General features: G+C 50.2%; 1 protein-coding gene across 1 annotated transcript; it reads left to right on the top strand.

Moving 5' to 3' along the window:
• Positions 1 to 1,307: 1,307 nt before the first annotated feature.
• C3H9orf152 (chromosome 3 C9orf152 homolog) lies at positions 1,308 to 11,238 on the top strand. The gene is made up of 2 exons (XM_036903351.2): positions 1,308 to 1,500; positions 6,095 to 11,238. The coding sequence occupies exons 1-2, from the start codon at positions 1,308 to 1,310 to the stop codon at positions 6,619 to 6,621; spliced, it is 720 nt and encodes a 239-aa protein (XP_036759246.2). The 3' UTR covers positions 6,622 to 11,238.
• Positions 11,239 to 21,967: the final 10,729 nt, after the last annotated feature.

The raw sequence follows: 21,967 nt of genomic DNA, 5'->3' as shown, positions 1-21,967 counted from the left end.
ATAGTTGAATTAAGATGAGGTCATTAGAGTGGGCCCTAATCCAACATGACTGGTGACCCTATAAAAGGGGAAATGTGGACACAGAGACAAGCATGCAAGGTGAACGCCATGTGAATGTAAAGAAAGAGATCAGGTGATGGTTTTACAAGCCAAGGAACACCAAAGGCTGCCAGCAACCCACCAGAAGCCCAGTGAGAGGCATAGGACACATTCTGATTTACAGTCCCTGGAAGAAAACAACCATGCTGGCGCCTTAATCTTGGACTTCTGGTTTCCAGAACTGTAAGACAATCATTTCTGTCATTTAAGCCAACCATTTTGTGGTACTTTGTCACAGCAGCCTTAGAAAACAAACACACATTACCCAGGGAAGACTGACCCTCCCTCTCTCACGGGCCACATTCACTGACGGGGTGTCAGCCAGGTAACCTCCAAAACGCCTCCTAAATTCAGCTGCTACTCTGTTTCCACTGCCTCTGGAGGCGTGTTGGGTAACAGGGTAATCTGTAAGCTGCGTATAAGGAGAGGCTAGAAAGGGACTTGGTTGGAGCTGGCGAGCAGAGGGTCAGGGTGCACCTAGCCAGGGTAAGACAAACACTGACTGACTTCCTGCTTGGAGAACGCTGAGACCTCAGAGGCTGTACGGGTGCCAAAGAGGTGGGGCTGGCTGCAGGCTCCACCGACTTTGGGCCTGGGCTTTCTTCTGGGATGTGTGTTGGAGGATGAGAGATCTTGGAGGCGCCTTTCCTGCCCAGAGTTCCTAGGCATGGCTGCGGCGTGCACATCCCCGAGGCACCAGCTTTGTGTGGCTGCAGAGGGTGTCCCTTTTCCAACTGCAGACTGAATGGGCAGCGTTGCTGATGAGTGCCCAGGTTCCGGTCCAGGAGGCATGAGCGGAGCTGAGCAGCCGCTTGGCATTACCCAGCATCACCTCCAGCTCTGCCAGAAATGGGAGAGTTCACCTCTTTGTGAAAATCTCGGAATTGGATTCTCAACTTTGGGATCAAGCAGTGAAGGACCCGGAATACGACACCTCCTTGGGCCCCAGATAGACTGAGAAGCTGTGCTTGCCTTTCTGTGAGCCCTATGCCTGCCCTCCCCAAGCCCACATACCCCTCCTTCCTCCTCCCCAGGTGTCCTCCTAGCAGCCCTCCTCCACCTTTCTCCGCCCCCCCCTCCCTCCCCTTTGCTTCACTCCCTTCCCACCTTTCCACTTGGCCCTGCAGCGCCTCCCCTTTCTCCCTCCCCGTCTGTTCACCTCCGCCCCTCGCTCCGCCCATCGGTGTTTACCTTCGTCCCAGATCCGGATGAAGGCGCTGCCCTGCCCATGCCCGGCCCTGCCCCGTTGCTGGCGGCCTGGGTCTCACTCCATGGCTCAGGGCTCCGGCACTCAGTCCCTGGGGAAAGGGCCCCCGCTCAGCGTCCAGCTCCTGCGCGCACAGTACGAACGCTGGAGGCGGCAGCAGCGGGCCCAGGCCCACCTTGTGGTGCTCCCGAAAGGTAGGGCTAGGCAGGTGCTGGGCAGAAGGGGTGGGGAGGAGGGGAGGGTGCCTGGGCAGGAGGGGAGGGGAGGAGGCCGTGGCTGAGTGCTGAATGGGCAGGTGGAGCTGCAGGCAGGGAGAGCCCTCCTGGTGGGGAAGAGCAGGGACCCGGGTCTGTCGGAGTCAAGCCAGGATCAGGACAGAACTCAGCTCCGTCCCAGCGCCAGCTGGGCCAGGGGCCTCTACCCAGCGGCTGGCAGGCAGCCCGCTGCTCCTGGCCTCTGCTCTTATGCTCTGATCTTGCTAGACAGGTCTGCCTGGCAAGCTGGGCTTGGCTCCCCGTTAGGCCAGGTGGGCAGATGGGAGCTCTGCTTCCTGGCTGGGTCTCACCAAGGCACCCTGGAAACCAGAGAAACTGCCTCTGGACAGAGACGTGGTGTTTCCTCCAGCCTGGGTACCGGCCAGAGGATGCACAGGGCTCAGGGGCTCAGCAGGCGCCCTGGCTCTCAGAGCTTCACTGCAGCCTCGAACAGTGGCCAGGGTGGTACAGTGGGACACAGACCCCTCCTCCGAGGAAAAGCCTCTTCCCTTTGGGAACTCAGATTTCATTCTGGAGGAAGGTAGGAGCACAACGCTCAGAAAGCAAGCGATTGTCAAATCCAAGCCTTCATCCTCAAACCCAGGAACAGGTCAAGGGAGGTGAGAAGGTCCCCTGAAAGGTCAAGGCTGTGCCCAGAGGTTTCTGTGATTACTTGTGTAGTTCAGGACTCATTGAGTGGCCCATGCTGCACCAGGCCAGGCTGGGAAGGACTCAGGGGCCACAGGGACCTCACTGTGCAGGACAGGAAGTGTGCGGCCTTTGGAGAAAAAGGTGACACCTCTGAGCTAAAGGTGCCCATCTCCCACTATTTGGGTGTCACCAAGTGGGATCCTCTGGAACTGAACTGGCACAGCCAAACAGCCCCCCACTCCTGCAGGGCATAACCAAAAGGTTCCTAAAGCCCTATCTCATCCTCAAGGGTCTTTATTCATTTAGTCATTCAGTAAACACTTATTAAGTTAAAACCACAATCAAATGAAAGCATGCCCCAACAACATCTCAAACGTCGGGTGCCCCATAGAATTCACCAGACCCGGTCCCCAGCGGCCCCTTCTCCTGCCTTCTATAACTAAGTCCTCCCTCGTCCTGTGATAGGTTGGGGCAGATTATGCAAGGTGGAGTGGTCAGGCAGTGCTTTCCAAGGACGTGGGAGTCTTTCAGGGTACTGCTAACAGTTGCCGTTCCACGTTCCTTCTATAATTGGGAGCAGCAGGGCACTGATGGTGAGCTCAGCTACTTGTCTCATATCTGAAGAAGAGCCCGCAGTGAGTCCCAGCTCTCCATTCACTTGCTGTGCCACTTTGAACAGGATACGTAAATTCTGTGACTCAGTTTCCCCATCTGTCAAATGGGAGTAACTACAGTACCTAGAGGATAGGGTTTTTGTAGGAACTGAATGAATGGATATGTAAAAACTCCTCACAGATTTATATGCTGACAGGCTGAGGACCAGGTCCCTCATGCCATGAGTCTGGATCGTAAGGACACTTGAAGTCCTCGGACTGGGTATGAGTAATAAGGTAGTTCTCCAGGGAGAAATCAGGGTAAGATTACAAAAAAATCAGGTAAAGTGATGCTAGGAAAGCAAAAAAGCAATTTTGTCTACACTTTAGCAACAGGACAGATGGTGGTACCATTCACTGAGATAGGGAAGGCAGGAGAAAAAGATTCCTGACAGAGAGACGAATTTGTTTTTGACTATGTAGTGTTTCAGACAGCTGTCTGTAGAACTTCAACCAGCCTAAACTTCAGGAGAGAAATGTGGGCTGGACATACAGATATGGGGTCATCAATATAGGCATGGTCATTGAAGCTGTAGGCATAGATAAAAGTGTGGAGGGTCCGTGTTAGATTGATAAGAGGCTGGCATGAAAATGAGAGTTCTGGGATATTCAGATATTTCAGGGACAAGCAGAGGAAGAGAAGCCAAGGATGACAGAGCGAATAGTCAAACTGGTAGGAGAGCTCCATTTATTCTGAAAAAGGAAGGAAATTCTGACAGTGCTGAACCTTGGATGAACATGGACGGAACCTGAGGACATTATGCTAAGTGAAATAAGCCAGTCACAAAAGGACAGATGTTAAGAGTGCACCTATATGAGGTGCCTGGTGCTGTCTAGTTCACAGAGATGGGAAGGAGAAGGGTAGTTGTGAGGGGCAGGGGAGGAAGAAATGGAGAGTTGTTTTTAATGGGTGTAGAGTTTCAGTTTGAGAAGATGAAGAAATTCTGGAGATTGGTTGCACAACAATGTGACTGTACTTACCAGTGAACTGCATGTACACTTACAAATGGCTAAGATGGTAAATTCTATGTTATATGCATTTTACCCACAATTTTTTTTTAGTGGTAGGAGGAAACCAGAAGCTATTAATATCATGAAGCCAGCAAGCAGAGGGAGTTTAGAAGGTAGAGCTCCTCTATGTCAAGTACAGCAGAGAGACCCAGGAAGACAGAGTAACCATTGAGACACACACACAAAATTTATTTCAGTATCTCAAGACATTGGGTTACATTTAGAAAGGCAGGAATTCTGGGAGCTAATGGAATTAGCTTTTTTTCATCCTATCTTAGTATATGGGATGGATCTAAGTTCTTATTACCCCAGTGGTTAGTGTCCAAAAGGCATATGCTTTTATCACACTCAGACAGTGTGTGCTCCATCTCGTGCACAAAAGGGACTAGGGATGGGAACTTACATCTGGGCTAGGTATTCCATAGGTACATTTCATTGAAACTTCCCAACAGCCCTGTAAGGTAGCTCCCCTTTTCAGGTCTCCATTCCCCATTCCTTGAGCCCAGCTGAACAAGCTCAAAATGCCTCTGTCTTTCCTAACTGGTATCTTCTAGCAAACTGAGCCAAGGATGGAGAATTAAGGATGCATGTAGATCATTAAAATATTTCTGTCCTCCCTAGTCCCTGACCAACCAGAACAAAACAAATGAAAAGCATGATCTGAAATGTCCCTATACTCTTCAGACAATTGCTTTAATTATATTTTGCTTGGCCAGTGGAGAGCAGGCACTAACCAGAGGTGTGGAGGGGACCTCATGAATCTCAACAGGGTCTGCTTTTGGGATAGGGCCCCCTGAGTACCTCCCCACTTAGCCCCTTTCCTTGTCCTCCGTGGACCCTGGACTGGGACTGACAGCAGAGGAGGCTCCTCTCTGCCACCAAGATCTGCCTGTCCGTCTTGGGTCCTTTCCTTCTGGGGTCACAGTGGGAGAGGATTCCCACTCCTTGTGTCTCCCATCATGTCCTCTTCCTCCTTGGCTTCAAATAAGGACACAGCATTTTCAATATCTGTAAAGGTTTTCATGTCTGTTGTGCTGACAGAACAGTGTGGTTATAAAGAAGTTGCAAATCTTCAGTCTTCCCTGGAAATAGTGTTTCTGGGATTGAACCTCTGTTTCTCCGGGACTCCCAAACCCAGAGCTCAGGAGCTTCCTTCTGACTCAATTCCTCCAACACATAACCCTAGTCCTGCCATGCCACCCATAGGGTCTCCTGTAGTGACAAATGCAGGAAAGCTCAAGTGAATCACTGACAACTCTGAGGGAACTCCAGGCTGGTCCCAGGCCTGCTTCCTATAGGAACATGCCTCTCAGCCGTTACCACAACCCTTGCTGCCACCAGGATTAATGATAAACTGTCATGTTCCACAAGGTGGTAAAAATACATCCGAGAAGAAAGACATGGGTCTGCACCCTCACCCCTGAAGCCAGTCCAAGAAGCAGTGGGTGCCGCGCACATGTTCCCAGGACAGGGTCTGTAGGACAGGAGGAGGAAAAGGGCCTGTCCTCCAAAAGGAGCTGCTTCAAAACACAGCCCCTCCACCCCTGCCTTGGATGGGAAACCCAGGATTGGAATCCCAGAGCACAAACCCCCATAAATGAAGAGACTCTCCTCCCCCGGGGGAGGGCACCTGACCAAATACGTGGGTGACCGTGCATGTGCCCACCCTCCTTGCTGTCCTTTCAGCCTGCAATGCTAGCTCCCCAGCTCTTCTGAGGGGTCACTCTGCACTGCAGCCAAAAACCGAAATCTGTTACTCAATTCTATTATGCTTGAGTTTTTCTCCCTAGCATTGTTACCACCTGAAATTTTATTATTATATTTGTTTGCTTATTGTTTTCCTTTCCCACTAGAATACACCCATGAAGATGTGGATTTTGGCTCAGGGTTCACTGCTGTGTAACCTGGACCTAGAGTCAGGAATGCCAGGCCCATAATAAGTGATTCATAAATACTTGCTGAATGAATGAATAATTGTGCATGAGTGTGCATGTATGTGTTAGAGGCAGCTTATGTGGGTGTGAATGTGGGGTTGGGAGGGAGTGCGGGTGGGATCAGGTGTGTGCCCGGGTGTGTGTGATACATGCATGCTGGGTAATGGGTACCTGGCCTCCTTGACATTTTGACTACAGCCTTCCTTTAGCTTGAACGCTCAGAGACCCCCAAAGTGAGAGCTGCCCCCGTATCTTCCAGTGGTGACCCTCTGCCTTGTTTGTCAGGAGGGAACATGCCTGCCCCTGCTGAATCCATGGTTAGTGCTGTTTGGATTAACAAGGAGAGAAGGTGGTCACTGTCCCAGGAACAGGCAGATCCGGAGGCAGAGGGGAGCCCGGAGGAGGCTGACAGAGGCTGTGTCCAGACCCCCGAATCTCCGTGGCACACGCACCTAGAGATGCACCGCTCAGTCCAAACCTTCCACCAGGAAGCCAGTCTTCAAGAGCAACACAAGGGCAAGCTCATGGTGCCTGAGCAAAGCCTCCCTCAGGGAGGAGCCCCAGGCCCGTCTGAAAACAATCGGGTGACTCAGCAAGGGACCGCGACCCCAGAGGCAGCCCAGCAGGAACATCAGGTGGGCAGCACCCAATCAAAGGCAGCGGGGTCTGGCCCGAACACTGGCACTCAGTGCCCTCCTTCTGTCAAGAGTCCATGCAGGTCTGGAAAACCAGCTCCCTACCCCTTTCCCCAGAGGAAAACTCCCAGGATCTCCCAAGCTGCCCGCAGCCTCGGCTTATACGGCCCAGCCTGAAGCTTTCCACTCAGCCACTGACGGCCTCATCAAAGAGCCCAGGAAGCAGAGCCCACAGCGAGGCCTGGAGCTTGGAGCAAGAATGGACTAATCCAATCGTAAGGCTTGTTGGACATGAACTGCACAGTGGGCACGCGGTCTCGCCCTTCAAAACGGCAGAGATTGCCTGGGCCGGACTGCTCACAGTTCAGGCTGAAAGAGTGCTGTCCCACCAGCGCGGCCCATTCCGCTTGCATGAGGAGCCCTGCCCTGCAGCCAGGAGGCCATCTGCTCCGTCCCCAGAAGTGGGGAATTTGGGGCCATACCACAGGCCGCCTCGCCATGGAATAACCCTAGCAGTGCCCTGGTGCCAGCAGACAGGGGCACCCTCGTTTTCAGGGTCTTCCGATGGCCTCTCATCTACTCTGGAGAAGACGGATTCTGAGAACTGCTATTTCTGGTCGCTATGCCTGGAGGCCAGCCCACTTAGAAGTCACCGCGTTCTTGGTAGTGACCACTATTTCTGCTGAGTCCCCCAAATACGGTCACCCTGGGTAAAAAAGATCAGAACAATGCCACCCACCATTTGGTGTGTTTAAAGTGTCCTTAGAAAGGGTTGGTCGTGTCTCCCCTCTTACTCGGTCTCCCCACTCCAGTCTCATCTCGGATTTATTTCCTTCTCTCCTTCCTTCTCTCCCTTCCTTCCTTTGCTTCAACCTCTTTGTCTTCTCTCCTTCCCTCCCTCCCTCCCTCTCTCTCTCCAATTAAGTTCTTCCTAAGCACTGCCGATCATCGCAGGTACCTCCTAATAGGAGCCTGAGCAGGAGAGAGAAATGCGCCTGCGTGGAAAATATGTGTTCCCCACGAACTGGTCCTGTTTCAGCCAAATTCAGATGGTTCAGATCCTTCCTGGGACATCTGAAATCTAAGACAATGTGAAGCAGGTGTTACTTGGGTGACGGGGAGAAAGTAGGTCTTCCCCAGTTAATGTGTAACTTTGGTAATGGGATTTAAATACACGTAAGGTGCCTTTCCCTTATCAGATTCTCTCTGTAAAATTTCACCTGCATCCTCCCTTTTTTCCCCATAGCAATTGAGTCCTGACCATCTGCATCCAGAGTGGTTAACTAAGAATGTCATTTCCTGTCAAAAATACATGTGCCTGCTCCTTAGACCACCAGAAATTCACTCCAATTTGGGATTCATTGCGATTCCTTTGTGAATAATTAGTCAATTGTGATTTTTTTATAGTCTAATGAAAATACAAGGAAATTTTCTGAAGAAACTGTCTTTTGCCTTTGTTTTAAAGAGGATTCCCACAAGTAAACCCCCTTTCTACAATGTATCAATCAGGATAGGCTACATTTTGCTGTAGTAATAAGCAATCCCCAAATCTCCCAACAGAAGCTTTTTTTATTCATCTAAAGTCGCCTGTGGATTTGGGCAAACTTCTAGGGCAGCTCTCCCACATGTATTACCAGCAATTCAGGCTGCTTCAATCTATGGCAACATCAGATCAATACTGGTTTCCCTAATCACTGTAGCAGGAGAGCAAAGTGCATTAATAGTCATGTACTAGCTCACATCACTTCTGCTCATGTTTCATTGTGCAAAGCAAGTCACAGGATATGAGGAAGCGCAGTCATTCCATGTGCCTGGAAGCACAGAAGAAATGGAAATGTCAGTGAACTGAACTAATGGCTAACACAGGTAGACAGGCTCCAGGTCACCGTACACTGCTAGATTTCATTCTCTATACACTAAGTAGCCATTAAGGGATTTACGTATGAGACAAAATGATTTGAAGTGCAGTTTAACCAGATCACTCTGGTGTTCTATGGAGAAACAGTTGAAAGTCATGTTAAGAGGTGATATCAGGGGACAAAATGGCCAGGAACAAGTTTAATATGGAAGATGCTATTACCTCAAGCAAGAGTGGGGGCGGAGAGATGGAGGCTATGTGGATACATTTGATATATCTGGAGATAGAATCAATAGGATTTACTAAAGGAAAGTTATAAGTTCAGTATGAAGGACACTGAGTTGGAGATGCTCATGAGACACATAAATGAAGATATCAAATAGGCAAATGGCTAAGTGAGCCTAGGGTTCTGGGCTAACCACATGGATTTAAGTGTCATGAGTATGTGGAGTTACTTCAAAGGAGGAGGAGGAAAGAGAAGATCACCTCTGCAGAGTGTAGAGAGAAAACGGGGTCCAGAATGAGTCCTGAAAACTCCCAATTTACCTAGTTGAAAAACCTCTAAGGAATTTTCCAGTCCTTAGAAGAGGTGGGGTACAGGGAGGAGGAGGCAGCGAAGGACACTGGAGAAAGGAGAGCCAGGGGGTGTGGGGTCACAGACCTCAAGAGGCAAGCGAGAGAGCAAGACATTGCACAGGCTACTCCTGAAATTGCAAACCTTCCACAAACCCCCATTTTCCTAGAGTCCACAGTCTTCAGTCTTAAATGCTCTTTCTTGAGCATGGGTTTAAAAGTCCAGAGGACACGAGGCAATGCTGGATATAGGAGAACTTCTCAGCCAAGTGCAGACCAGGTCAGTGCCAGCGAGTTCGGGTCAGAGTTTTGAATCCTTCCATTCTCTTCCCACAAGGCTGCTTCTGCCAGGAGCATCAGACCAGAACCATCTCCCTGTTTCTTAACCACACTCATACTCTTCTATCCAAACAGCTGGGGCAAGGGGCTCAGATTATGAATGGGCTGTCACACTACCCACTCTGATTTTCTCTCCAAGGCTAGCCATGGCTGGAGCTGACTTTCTCTACCCCCCTCTTCACAGTGCTAGTGGAGGGAGGTTTTCCTAAGCCAGAGAACAACCAGCTCACATTGAAAATCCAGTGCCAGGCAGGTTACATCAAGTCTCCTGGCCTTCCAGCCACAGTGAGCAGCCCCCCCCCACCCCATGTGGCTGCCATGAGATAGGCAATCGGATTCACTCCTCCCGGGATGGGGAGCGTCCAGGCTCCAGTCTCAGCACTGCATTGGTGGACAAGACCTTAGCTGAGTGCTGTAATTCTCGGAGCCACAGATTTCCCAGTCGCAGAGTGAGGTGATACCCTCTGCTGGTCCGTTGGTGGCCATTTCTGTACCTGCGTGTGGTGGTCAGCCTTGCGGGAGATGGCAGCCCACATAAGCAAACCCAAATAGAAGCCTGTAATGCCTTCAGACTGTAAAACGGAAACCTAAGGATAACTAATCATAAACTACTGCCTAAGCTTTAAACTATGGACATTCAAGAATTTCCTTCCTTTGCTTCTGCACCTTTGCTAGAAAATCTCTCCCAGCTCCTGTCGGTAGAGCCCTGCTAACTGCTTCCCATTGGGCACTACCTGATCCCAGTTGATTTTTGCTCATCAAAAATTTTAATAGGCCTCAGTTTCTACTTTAACACTACCATTTTAAATACCTCCTTCTGACTCCCTCCCCTACTTCTGTATCACCATAGCTGGGAGATCCCATTCAACTATTTTTGAATTAAAACCATCAGCAGTGAAATTGGTGCTTCTATCTGGAGCGCCAGAGGACACCATATGGCTTTTCGTTTAGGAAAACTAAACACTGCTTCCTAAACCTAACCTTTCCCCAGCCTTTGAGGCTTTGGTTACTCCACCTCTGCACTAAAACATCTTTCTGAATAATTTCCTTATTGCTGAGAAAGACCCAGGTCACCTAATTTCCACATTTTCCCTGGGGCATAAATTCCAGAAGTTCACCTGCTGTGATTGTGTGTCTCCCACAGCTAACAACATGCCTCCTAGAAACAGTGTTCAAAGGTCCTTCTCATTTTATTTCTTGGCCTTGGGCTTGTGGCAATTACATTACGTTTTCCCCTCCACTTCCATCCAGAAAGGTGAGACACCTGCTATATACTATTAATCCTTTTATCTCCCTTTTGTCTATTCATTGATGAATCCACCCCCTGACTTCCCCAGTCCAAGAGCATAATCAAGACTTGGCAGCATGCCCACCCGTCAGCCCTAACGGAGAAAAGGAGGAGGAAAAGCCGGCGGTGATAAATACTGGGTCTCCCGACAACGCCAACTCAGAGTGTTTGTAAGGTGGGCCTGAGCTGGCCCTCACAAGCAGAATCCGGCCCAGATCCAGGTTAGCAAATATTCTCCCAGAGTGGAGCTGCTCCCCTTCCCGAGAAATGCAGGTGTCCTGTGGCGGAAGGGTCCTGAGAAAGCCTGTGCCCACTCCTGTCCCTGCCCTCACAGGCCTCAGATTCTCCCCCAACACCAGAGCCTCGGTATCCTTTAAGGTTCTGCCCACAACACAGTGTGGCTACACTTGCAACCTGAGGGCTGGGGGCAGTGGCCCCCCAAATCCCACACTCCTGTCTACTGAGCTGTACCTCATTCTGGCAAGACTGATGGGGAGACCTTACGTGAGCTGGACCTAATGTGAGCCATGAGGCGCTTTTTGCCCCACGAGCCTTAGGCTCCCATCAAGGGTGGCCCTGTCCTCTACGACCATGCTTCTCAACCCTGATTACACAGGAAAACCATCAGGAAGCTTGAGAACATTCCATTAAGTGACAACCCCTGGAGTAGGGCCAGAGTATTGGTAGTCACTGTTTACATTTTGATCAAGACATAAAATATGTAAAATGTGACAAGTATACTAAACTTGAGCATATATCTTAAGGACTTATTTTATATATATAAGTGTGTGTGCATGTTTATATATATGCTTATTTTCACAGATGTACACACACACTCACACAACACAGATCAAGATAACACTTCCAGCATTCTAGAAAGATCCCTTCAGCCTCTTCCCAGGAATCAACCACATTTTTCTATTACCCTGTTTCCATTTTCTGCCACATTGAATAAAGCTAGTATTCTTTTTAAACATCCCTTGGTGGCATTTGCATTCATTTCTTTTAAATTCTCACCCTCCTTTTAAAAAAATTTTTAACAGATGGGCTGGCTTTGAGCATAGGCACTTTTTGAAAGCTCCCCCTGCCTGCTGATTCTAATGTGCGGTCAGCGTTCAGACCCACTGTCTTAGGACCGCACAGATTGCCCACTGGAGGCACACGGTTATGCAAAGGACAGAGGCTGCTCTGTGAGGCTGAGCACAGCACTCCTGTCCCCTCTCCTTCGGGTCACACTCTGTACTTGACTTTCCAAGGACGGGGACAGGGGTGGGCCACGGCCCTCTGTGGGACGCAGCTCCATGCCTATCGTGGAGGTGCAGTTAGGGGAGCGATCCAAGTGGGATCACTGTCTGAGAGAGTCGGCTGGCCAGACGGGTCATTGTTCCTCCTGAAAGCATGCCCGACTCTTCTCTTTTGGGTGGAGTTACAGGGGGAGAGAAAACCTCAAACTCTTCACTGGGGCTGACCTGTCTGCCCTTCATCATACATAGAACCAGAAGCATTTGGTTGCTTCTCTTTGGAGGGCTCTCTAGTTTCAGGGCTCTTCCTGAGATGAACTAGGAGCCATACACAGAAGAGAGAGGACTCAGTGACTGCAACGAGGACCATCTCAGGGCAAGGGCCTGCTGCGCTTTGGACAAGAAGCTCCCGAGAGGGCTTTCAGGGGGCATCTATCCAGGTGGGGAGGGTTGGCAAAGAGGATTTTTCAGGATGTTTTTAAGACGCTTTAGACATTTCAGAGCAATTAATTTCAGAGTGGTTTGGGGTCACTAATGGCACCCCAGCCAATCACTTATAGTCTGGCTCGGTTCTCAAAGCATGTTCTGCAGATCAGTAGCATCAGTGTTTCCCGGGAACATGTCAGAAATAAAAATTCTCCAGCCCCACCCAGACCTCCTGACCCAGAAACTCTGGGGTGAGGCTCAGCTGTCTGTTTTAGCAAGAACTCTGGGTGGACTGATCATGATACAGTCTGTCTCCTGTCTTCGTGTGTGGTCTGCAAGGAGAGGTGGGTCACATGTGGTAGATTTCCTCTTGCAGATTTTTTTAAGCAAAAAAAATCCCCATTAGGGTTCCAAGCAGTTGCACAGAGAAATGGAGGACTTGGAGGCGGCCTGCCATTTTAACAAGCTTGCTTAATAACTTTCAGCTCCGTTTTCCTATTCTGGTCTAAGGAAGGGCAGCCCAGTAGGCCTGTGCTGAAGAGGAAAAAGAAGTGACAGGGAGAGAAGTCGCCCCCTGCAGGCGCCTGCGGGCAGCGCACAGAGCCCCCGTGTTACAACGGCCCGGCCTGCTGGCTGGGAAGCCCTCAGCGCGTCTGCTGAGCCCAGGCTGGTGCAGTGTGAGTGGCAAGTCAAAGGTCTATTACAGAGAGAACAAACCCTTTCTAGGTAGAGCATCTGCTGTGTGCAGGACCCTGTCCTGGGGCAAAAGGGACAGATACATAGGAAAGTCACGTGCTTTGCTCTTAAGGAAGGTAACAACATTTAAACACATTGAACAGGCATGACTCATAGGATGTAATCCCGCATCGCAAATATAAACCATAAGCCACAATAGTGGTGCTGCACAAACTGAGATGGAGGAAGGGGAAGAGTAAGAAATTCATTTTTTAAACAACACTTGACTTTGTGAACCTGAACAATTTTGACCATTCCAAGCCTTAAAGTCACACAACTGCCCCAGAGAATTTTTTTCTACAACCGGTAACAATGACCAGAAGCCGGAGGAATGAAAATGCCAACGCCAGACCTTACCTCAACAGCTCTGGTCTATATTGTTCCCTTGCATTTCAATATATTACTTTGTTTTATTAAATTTTTTTTTTCCACGGTTGTGCATGAACTTCATGGCTGGGCCTGATCACTCGAGGAATTGGAAGCAACTCCTGGCCACTCTTAGTCACAAAACACAATTTCAGTTTGGAACTTAATACATCCTGTCCAGTGTGGTTTTAAAAATAAAAATATTCCCAACTTCTCTCAGAGGTAAGACTTCTTTCTCTGCAGCTCTGAGCTCCATGTCCATGTGGATGGGGGTGGGGAGCTCAGATAGCTGCTCTTTCTCCCACCTGCCACTTCCAGGTCTCATTCCAAATTACTTGGGAAGGTTTCTATCCTCTCCAGGGGTGGGAGTGGGTAATTGGCTGGGGGGGAGGTGAGTTAGGACCTTGCTTGATTACTACCACCATGAGATGGCAGGGAAGGAATTGAACACCTTCTCTTTGCTGGATCTGGTGGCCAGGATCTTTCTCTTACCCAGGAGCAGGCACCCTGCTCCAGCTGACTGCTTACAGCCCGTCTGCAGCTCCTGGCGCCCAGGGTGAACCTCCAGCTCCTTCTGGGGCTGCTCTCTCCCGGCTGCAGGCAGCCCTCGTGTGGATCCAACCTCACACCATCCCTCTTGAGAGCCCATCTCTGACCCACGAGAAGCTTGCACTAGGCTTTGCACCCAGAAAATCAGGAGAGGGGGCCAAACTCACCCAGCCACATCTCTTTGCTGTGTTGTCTACAGTTACCACCTGGAGCCACTGGCATTCTCAGGTGCGTGGTGTAACGATTCACTGTGTTCTCTGATCTCCAGGGAGACATAACAAGCTGACTCTTTGACCTCCTTCCCTCAGCTCAAGGAGAGGCAGGCTGCCCTCTCTTCCACCTTCCCGGGTGGGACTCTGAGCCCCAACAGCTCTCTCCAAGCCACCAACTCCTGAGGTGGGTGCGGCTGAAAGTTACAGATGAAGTTCAACCATAACAGTACCCTCTGACCCTGCAGTTCCACTCCTGTGCATATGCCCCAAAGAATGGAAAATGGGGACTCAAACAAGTACACGTACATGCATGCTCCTGGCCGCTCTGCCTGCTCACAATAGCCAAAAGGTGGAAAAAATGCTGTCAGGGATAATCTACCCATGCACGGGCAACATGATTCAGCTTAAAAAGGAAAGGCGTTCTGACCCAGGCTCCTGCGTGGATGAGGCTTGAAGACATTACGCTAAGTGAAAGGAGCCAGACATAAAAGGTCACATGCTGTATGACTGCATTTATATGGAACGTCCAGAACAGGAAATCCGTAAAGACAAAGAGGAGATTAGTGGCTGCCAAGGGCTGGGGAAGTGGGGCGAGGAGTGACTGTTTAATGATTATGGGGTTTCTGTTTGCGATGATAAGAATGTTTTGGAACGAGATCGAGGTGGTGGCTGTACATGGTGAATGTACTCAGTGTACTGACTTGTTCACTTTAAAATGGTTAGTTCATGTCGTGTGAATTTCACCTCAATACACTATTATTTTTTTTAAGTTATGAATGCTTGCATTATGTATGCATGCAGTTTGTATGTACGCACATATGTAATGCATGCGTATGTATGCATGTGTGTGTTGTGGAGAGCTGGTCTGTGCCACCCCTGTCACTTCCATGCGGGTGACTCACTCCCCCTGGGAGGTCCGGCCCTGCTCAGCTGCTCAGCCTAGGATCCATTCTCCATGAACTCCTGGAATTGTATGCTTCAGCCTGAAGCGCCTGCATCCAGTCATCCCTATTCTTGCTCCCTGAAATTATTCTTCCTCCATTTTTGATGGGGGGCGGGGGACCCTGGGTTAAGTCTACTGATGATGGAGCTTGAAAGGAGAAGGTCTGACATCAGGTGGCTCGTCCCTGCCCCAACCTGCCCTGTGCTCACTTTCCCCTGCTTGCAAGGGGGCTTTGTGCTTTTACATCTCACACGCAGGTAAGGAAGACCACCTGAACTCTCCCCGGTCCTGTTCAGGGAGCCCAGAGTCCCAGCTGAGAGCCAGCACCATGCCCCTTACAGAGTGCCTTTACCTTTCCAAGCCAACAGACTGATTGCCAAGAACGAAGAGCCCCCAGCAAGCAGACAGTTTAGGTGGCATTAAGATAAGGAGTCTGAAGATCTATGGAGAAGATAATGTGCATTAATTACACATTCATTATCTTAAATGTTCTGCTGCTGAAAGGACTGAAGGATTCAGTCACAACTCAGCCTTGTTACAATCAAAGGTAGGACACAGCAGCTCAGGAGAGCGACACATCAAAGGGGTCTGGCATGCTCAGCCACAGGCTTATTTGTCCTCCCGCTGCTGAGTCACACAGGCCTCACACCATCACCAGGCAGCATGCAGAGCACCCGAGCACTATCAGCCCGCAGTCCCCCTGTGGTCGGATCCTTACAGTGAGCTGGTCCTCCAGGCACATTCCAGCCACACCGCCAGTCTTAATATCGAAGCCCCCCAGGCTCCACCGGAACCAGATGCATATCGTAAACCCAACTGCCATTACTAAGCACTGCTGGCAGGCTGGTGCAGCCCTCCCCGAAGCAACTCGCGGACCCACGGTTAAAGAACATCATTGATCCTAGTCAGTACATTCCACAGGGCGGCAAAGGCCTGCTGCCACACTCCAGTTGCTCTGGAGACAAGTGCAAGGCCATTCACAACAGCTGAGGTCAACTCAGACTGAACAACAGGGCAAATGAATTCAGCAGCTACTGGAATCTTCTTCGGGCCAATCTGCACGGCTTGCAGCTCCGAGTGAGAAACTAGCTCACGTACAAGCAGTTACATGACCCAGAGAGGCTCCAAACAACTGTGACTGTTTGGACCCAGGGACTGTGACTGAGGGACGTTTGAACATAGTCAGCATACTTGTGTCTGTGAGGGACTGTCCTTGTGGCTTCACAGTCCAGCCTCAACCTCCCCATGAGTCCATCTTAAGCACGCCGACACTGCTCACATGAGATGCAAGATGCATGACCTGTGGGGGTTTGAATGGTATCTGTGTTGCACAAGCAGACCTAAGTTAGCCTTTGTGTTAAGATAGAGGGATATTCTGACCCACCCAAAGGACTTTCCAGGACCAGTGGGCAGTTCTGTGTTCCTCTGATCTGTTCTTATAGATCTATTCTTCTTCCCACAGTTTGTGCTGCTGTGACCATGGGAAGGGATAAAGTAGACATGGACCATGTACTGAGGGGTATGTGCCACCTTCATCAAGTTCTTAACACTTATTCCTTCAGACCGCATTTTAGTTGCCCCCTCACAGCTCCTGGGGCAGCACTGCAAGTCCTGGAATTACGGCTTCCGAATCTCTAGACTCCAGTCCGCAGGGAGGCCACAGCTGCTGAGGGTCCGGGAATAAGAGCGCCTATGTGTTCAGTAAATGGCCTTACTGCATGTCCATTTCCTAAGGCTGGGTCATGCCCAGGACAACAGGTCCTGGGGGCGATGAGGAACAGGATGGCTAAGAGTTGGAGCTCCTAGTGATCATTTAAAACAGATCTGCCCTCAGACCTCGAATGTTCCCCTTGGACTGTAATGTGAGAGAGAGAAACTATCTTCTTTTGGCCACTGAATTAATTATTAAGTCTCTTCACTGACAGTCTAGCTTTACCCTATGTGATACAGACACACACGCCTAGAATAGGTGATTCCATAAAATGTGCGTGTGTGTGCTCACGTGAACCCAGGGGCCGAGGCCAAGGGGCGGCAGGTCGGGGAGCTGGTGCTGATTTCCACAGCACGCCAGAACTAACTCAGTGGGCATCTGTGACAACATCTTGCATGCTTATGCGCTGCTGGAAGCATCTGGAAAGAGCCAGAATGGCGGTGTGTGCTGGCTCTCTGTGATGAGGGCTGCTTGGCTGAGACTGCCGGGGCCCCACACATGTCCCCTGCCTTCCCCACTTCAATGTAGGTGCCTAATTTCCAGCTGTCATAGTACCATCTCCCTCCTGGAGCTGCTCTGTGCTGAAGATGGGCCCTTCTGGTCTGGGAGAAAGCAGAGCTGGCCCAGGATCGAAACTGGGTTTGTTTGCTGGGGAGTCCAGTTGATGAGAAGGCAAGTTTGCTAGGTAAGAGAGCACAGGCTTTGGGTGGACTGCCTGGTTGTGAATCCTATTCTCCTTTCACCCCTGGTTGTATCACCTGCACCAAGCGATCCCAACTCCCTGAGTGTGAGTTTCCTCACCTGTGAAATGGAGATGATCCTAGTAGTGTGTATATCTCAAAGGAGTGTCGCAAGACTTGAAATAACCCACGGGAAGCGCTCAGCACAGCGCCAGGTAGAGTGGCCCGGGAACTGCGAGCCGGGTACTGGGGGAAGCAGGAGGCTGTCTGCTGAGATGTAGTAGCAGCGGTCAGTTTTCCATTGAAATGTAAGCGTAAATTAAGTGCCACGTTGGGCCTCCAGGTAGATGTACAGCGGTGGTTTTCATGTAGGTGCTGTTGTAGTAGCTACCTGTAGACTCCGCGGATTCCTGCCTTGTGATAAGGGTGGGAAACCACCTCCTGACCGCCCAGGAAGGCTCGTGCCGTTTTCACTTTAGAGACCACTGCCCTCTAGTGGCCGCACTTCATACTTGCAGTTAAAGGGGAGCATCTTGGTGTTAACTGAAAACGATTAATAGGGAGAGGAATTTCACCCTCCCCGTCATCAATGAGATGATCGTGTAGCCTTTATGTTTGTCTTGGGAAGTTCCTTCCTGAATATCTCCTCTTCTCTTAGCACCTTTTGACTCTCCACTGATGAATTCTGGAATCTCTTTATGGCTTTTACTAAACATCACTTGTCTCTTTCGCCCAGAATACCAAATTATATGGGTCCTACAGTGAGAGTTAAAATCATGCTAAGACAGTAGATTATCACTGGGTGGCCCTACTTAACATGCCGGTGTGGAAATACTGCCTGACCTCAGATCAGCCTTGTCCCCACGTTTCCAATGCTAAGAGCTCCCCTAATTCCGGTCACAACCATCCTAATAAACCCCATTTTCATTTGTTCTCGTATTCACAGAGCTTGACCCATACCAGGCACTCAGTAACTACGCCGACTGAATGCAGGGCTTTAAAGGAAGTGAGCTCTGTACACATCTGGACCAACCATTCACTGAGCACTTTACACGTGACTTATTTAACCCTCATAGCAATACCCTAAATCAGGAACTCGATCAAGAATAAGCAAATGGTCAAAGGTTCCACTGAAAGAGTGGCAGGCCCAACATTTGAGTTTCCTGTCTGATCCCAAAGGCTGAATGCTTGTCAGAAGCACAAAACTGGCAATGCTGATAAAAAACAGCAGAATTTCTGCCACACACTCTCATCCCACGTATTTGATCTCCCCAACATCTCTTCCTCCCCCTTCTTCGGTCACAGACCCTGGCAGCAGGGGTGGGCCCATGACCTAGGCTGGTTTGGGGTCTGCTATCTAGAACAATCATGATTATCAGAAGAGGTCAGAACCCTGAATACCTGATTGCCACCTGCTCTGACTGGTTCGGAAGAGCCGTTCCAGGGGCATGAAGGCCCTGACTGATTAGGGCTTCACCCCACACCTCTGTTCTTCTAATCACAGTTTTGTTCTCCACCAATTATTAAATATTCAGGAGTTTTGCAAGCCAGTCGTTAAGCTGTTGGTATCTTAAAATCAACTGCTGTAGCAATATTTATACCACAGAAATCAGCAAACACTAAGGACAAATGGAAAGAATGGCCACGGATTCATCTGTCAGAAATAATCCTATGGCACTTTTGGCCTTTGGGCTCTTTCACCGTGTGCACCTATTACACATGGTAAGGCCATGTCTCTGTCACTCCCTTGTCACTTGTTCATTCCTCAGTTTACCCAAAAGGTTTAACAGCTGGGCCTACTGCCAGCCAGAGATGTGGAGGCTCCCTACAGGGCAGAGAGCTTAGAGTATCAGAGAGGTAACCAAACCCCTTTGCCGAGCACCCCCTCCATCACTGAAACTGCTCTCTGTCTCTTGGGACCCCTGAGATGGGCCAGTTCAGCCCCTCAGGGCCTTTTACTCATTGTGATGTTGCCCCCAGGACCTGCTGAGGCCGGTCAGGTCATGAAGCGAACTCACCACGAGATGAGTGATTCTCACCCCTGGCCGCACGTTAGGAACACCCGGAGAGCAGCTAAAACATTCCCATGTTCATACCCATGTCTGAGCCCCATTAATACCAAATGGATCAGAACATCTGGGGCTGAGGCCTACATGCCAGTATCTTAAAAAACCACCTGACTGACCCAACTGTGCAGTGCAGCGCCAGTCAGGAACCACCGAGGCAGTAGTGCTCAGGGCTTGCAGTGTATTCGACTCACCTGGGATGCTCTGAATTCCTGTCAAGGCCTGGGCTCCACCCCAGAGCAAATGAACCCAATGTTAATGCTTTCCAGGTGATCCAGACGGACTCAAACTGAGAAGGGCTGCTCTAAACCAAAGAATCATCATCTCTTATTTTGCATCTCATCTCAAATAATGCAGCCATGTTATTCAAACTAACTTGAGTCCTAATGTTGCTATCACCCCACACAATAAAAGCTTCATTGGTCACATGAAGCCCTTGTTCTTACCCTGAAATTAAGGTCTGAACATATAGATACCATTTTCGTTTACGTTTTTTTCTTCATCTGCTCAGCCCCAGTCAGAGGCCTCACTCGCGAGTCCGAGTGGAATCTAAGTTCTGCTTCACCGTAACACACGGTGTTGAGCTGATGTGCTGGGCAAATACACAACACCCCCCACCCCCCAATAAATATTCAGAACAGACAAGACCCCATGTGGCTGTAACCGTAGCTTATAAATCATGCACCAATTCCCCAGTTTCCTAGCAGGTGATATGCCCAGACCCTGTTCACCACTCACACTCCAGCGGGGGGTGATTCCCAAAGTGAGGTTCCCGGACCACCAGCAGCATCTCCAGGGAGCTTCTTGGAATGCACCCCAGACCTATTGAATCAGAAACTGTGGGTATGAGGCCCAGATCAGGGTTGAACAAGCCCTCCAGGTGATGCAAATGCCCACTCGAGCTTGAGAACTGCTGCTCCGCAGAGGCACAATGTCACCAGCTTCCAGCCACTGCAGAAACAGCGTGTCGTCTAAATGGCCGGGCAGAGAAAAACCAACAAAGGCGAAGAGAGACTTTGAGTTCACGTTTCCGGGGTGCCAGCAGATCCATTCCAGTTGTTTAGAGCTCGCCACCTGGGAATTTAGAACAGAGGATCTGCATAATTCTCCCAAGGTGAACTGACACTGAGATTACCCTATCTTGGCAGAAGTTAAAAAAAAAAAATCTGCTTTATGCAAACATTCTTCCCTCTCTGAGAAAGGGCATCTGAATACTGGGGCAATACTTGGAAATTGCCAGTGTGCCTTCTGTAAGCAAAACCTGAGCCCTACTGTCATCTTATATGTACAAAGCTTTCAAATTCTCCCTTTCACTTCTCCATTTGTTCTCTGTGCCCCCACTAGCCCAATTTGGAATTTTGTTCGAGTTCAGTGCAGAGGGGGTTATAGTCACCATCCTCTTGTGGCTCAGGAACCCCAGAATTAAAATGGGCCACACTCCAAAGCAACTTCATGGCCTCCTGTGCTCCCCACTGACAGCAATAAAATGCAGTGGGGGTGGACCTGGTCAGAGGCAGCCCCCCCCATACAAAGCTCCCCACCAATGCTCTAAGTCATGGAGTAAAAACCTGCACTACTGCCCTCTGCTGATTAGAGATTTTGTGGAAAGAGCCTCTTCGGTGGTAAGAACCCAAAAGATACCTCCCACCCTGGCTACACCAGGCTCTGGTACCACTGCCGAGCGCCCTGCGCGCCAAACCTCAGTCCTGTGTACCTCGATTCGCCCGGCTGTGCCTAGCACCCCATTCGTGGTAACGGATGGAAAGAGGCCCAGGACTAATCCCACAGCTGATCACAAGTTTGTGGCCCCCAGTTACTGGTTGAGAGTAGGAAGAGACGGTTGTAAATCCTTGGGAGAGCAGAGAACGGAACAAGTCATATAAATGGGAAGCGGTGGAGAAAAAGGCAGCTAAAAACACCTCTGGAAGAGGGGCGGGGCGGGGCAGGGCGAGGAGGGTGGGAAGGGAGAGCGGGAAATAGAATGTCTGGAAGTGCAAGGGGTTGAGCCCGGAGCAGAGCAGCTGGGGCTTGAGACGAGAGTGAGGAAGTCAAAGGGAGGGCAGGAGACATTTGGGGTGGAAGCTTCCTGGTTCACCTGTGCTCTTTGAAGTCCAAACTTCCCTTTCTTCAGAGGAGAGCCAAGCACAGGTGCTGGGCCATCACAAAAACCAGAGGCCTAGAGCCACAGGCGACGTGTCAGCCTTACCGTTCATCCTGCTGCTTGCCCAGCCGTCTCTTTGACCTTGGGGTCCACCTACCTCACCAAAGGCATCACTTCTGGGGGTCCTGCTGGTGGTTCCTGGGCTCCAGCCAGAGCAGCTGGAGACAACATCGCTGCTGGGAGGGGACGTTGGGAGCAACCTGTTGGTGCCCCACCAGCTGGTACTGCCCTCCTGGTTCCAAATGTGCAAGCAGACGCTGCCATATAGGAGAGGCCAAGGCTGCTGGCGTGCCACCGTTTGGCTCACCAGCCTTCCGACCTCCCCCTACAGTCACACAAGTCACCATTATTTATAAAAACACAACACACACTGGG

The sequence above is a fragment of the Manis pentadactyla genome, chromosome 3 (assembly GCF_030020395.1).
Source record: "Manis pentadactyla isolate mManPen7 chromosome 3, mManPen7.hap1, whole genome shotgun sequence".
Taxonomy (NCBI): domain Eukaryota; kingdom Metazoa; phylum Chordata; class Mammalia; order Pholidota; family Manidae; genus Manis; species Manis pentadactyla.
Note: the sequence above shows the minus strand (reverse complement) of the source record. Positions and strands in the feature narration are given on the sequence as shown.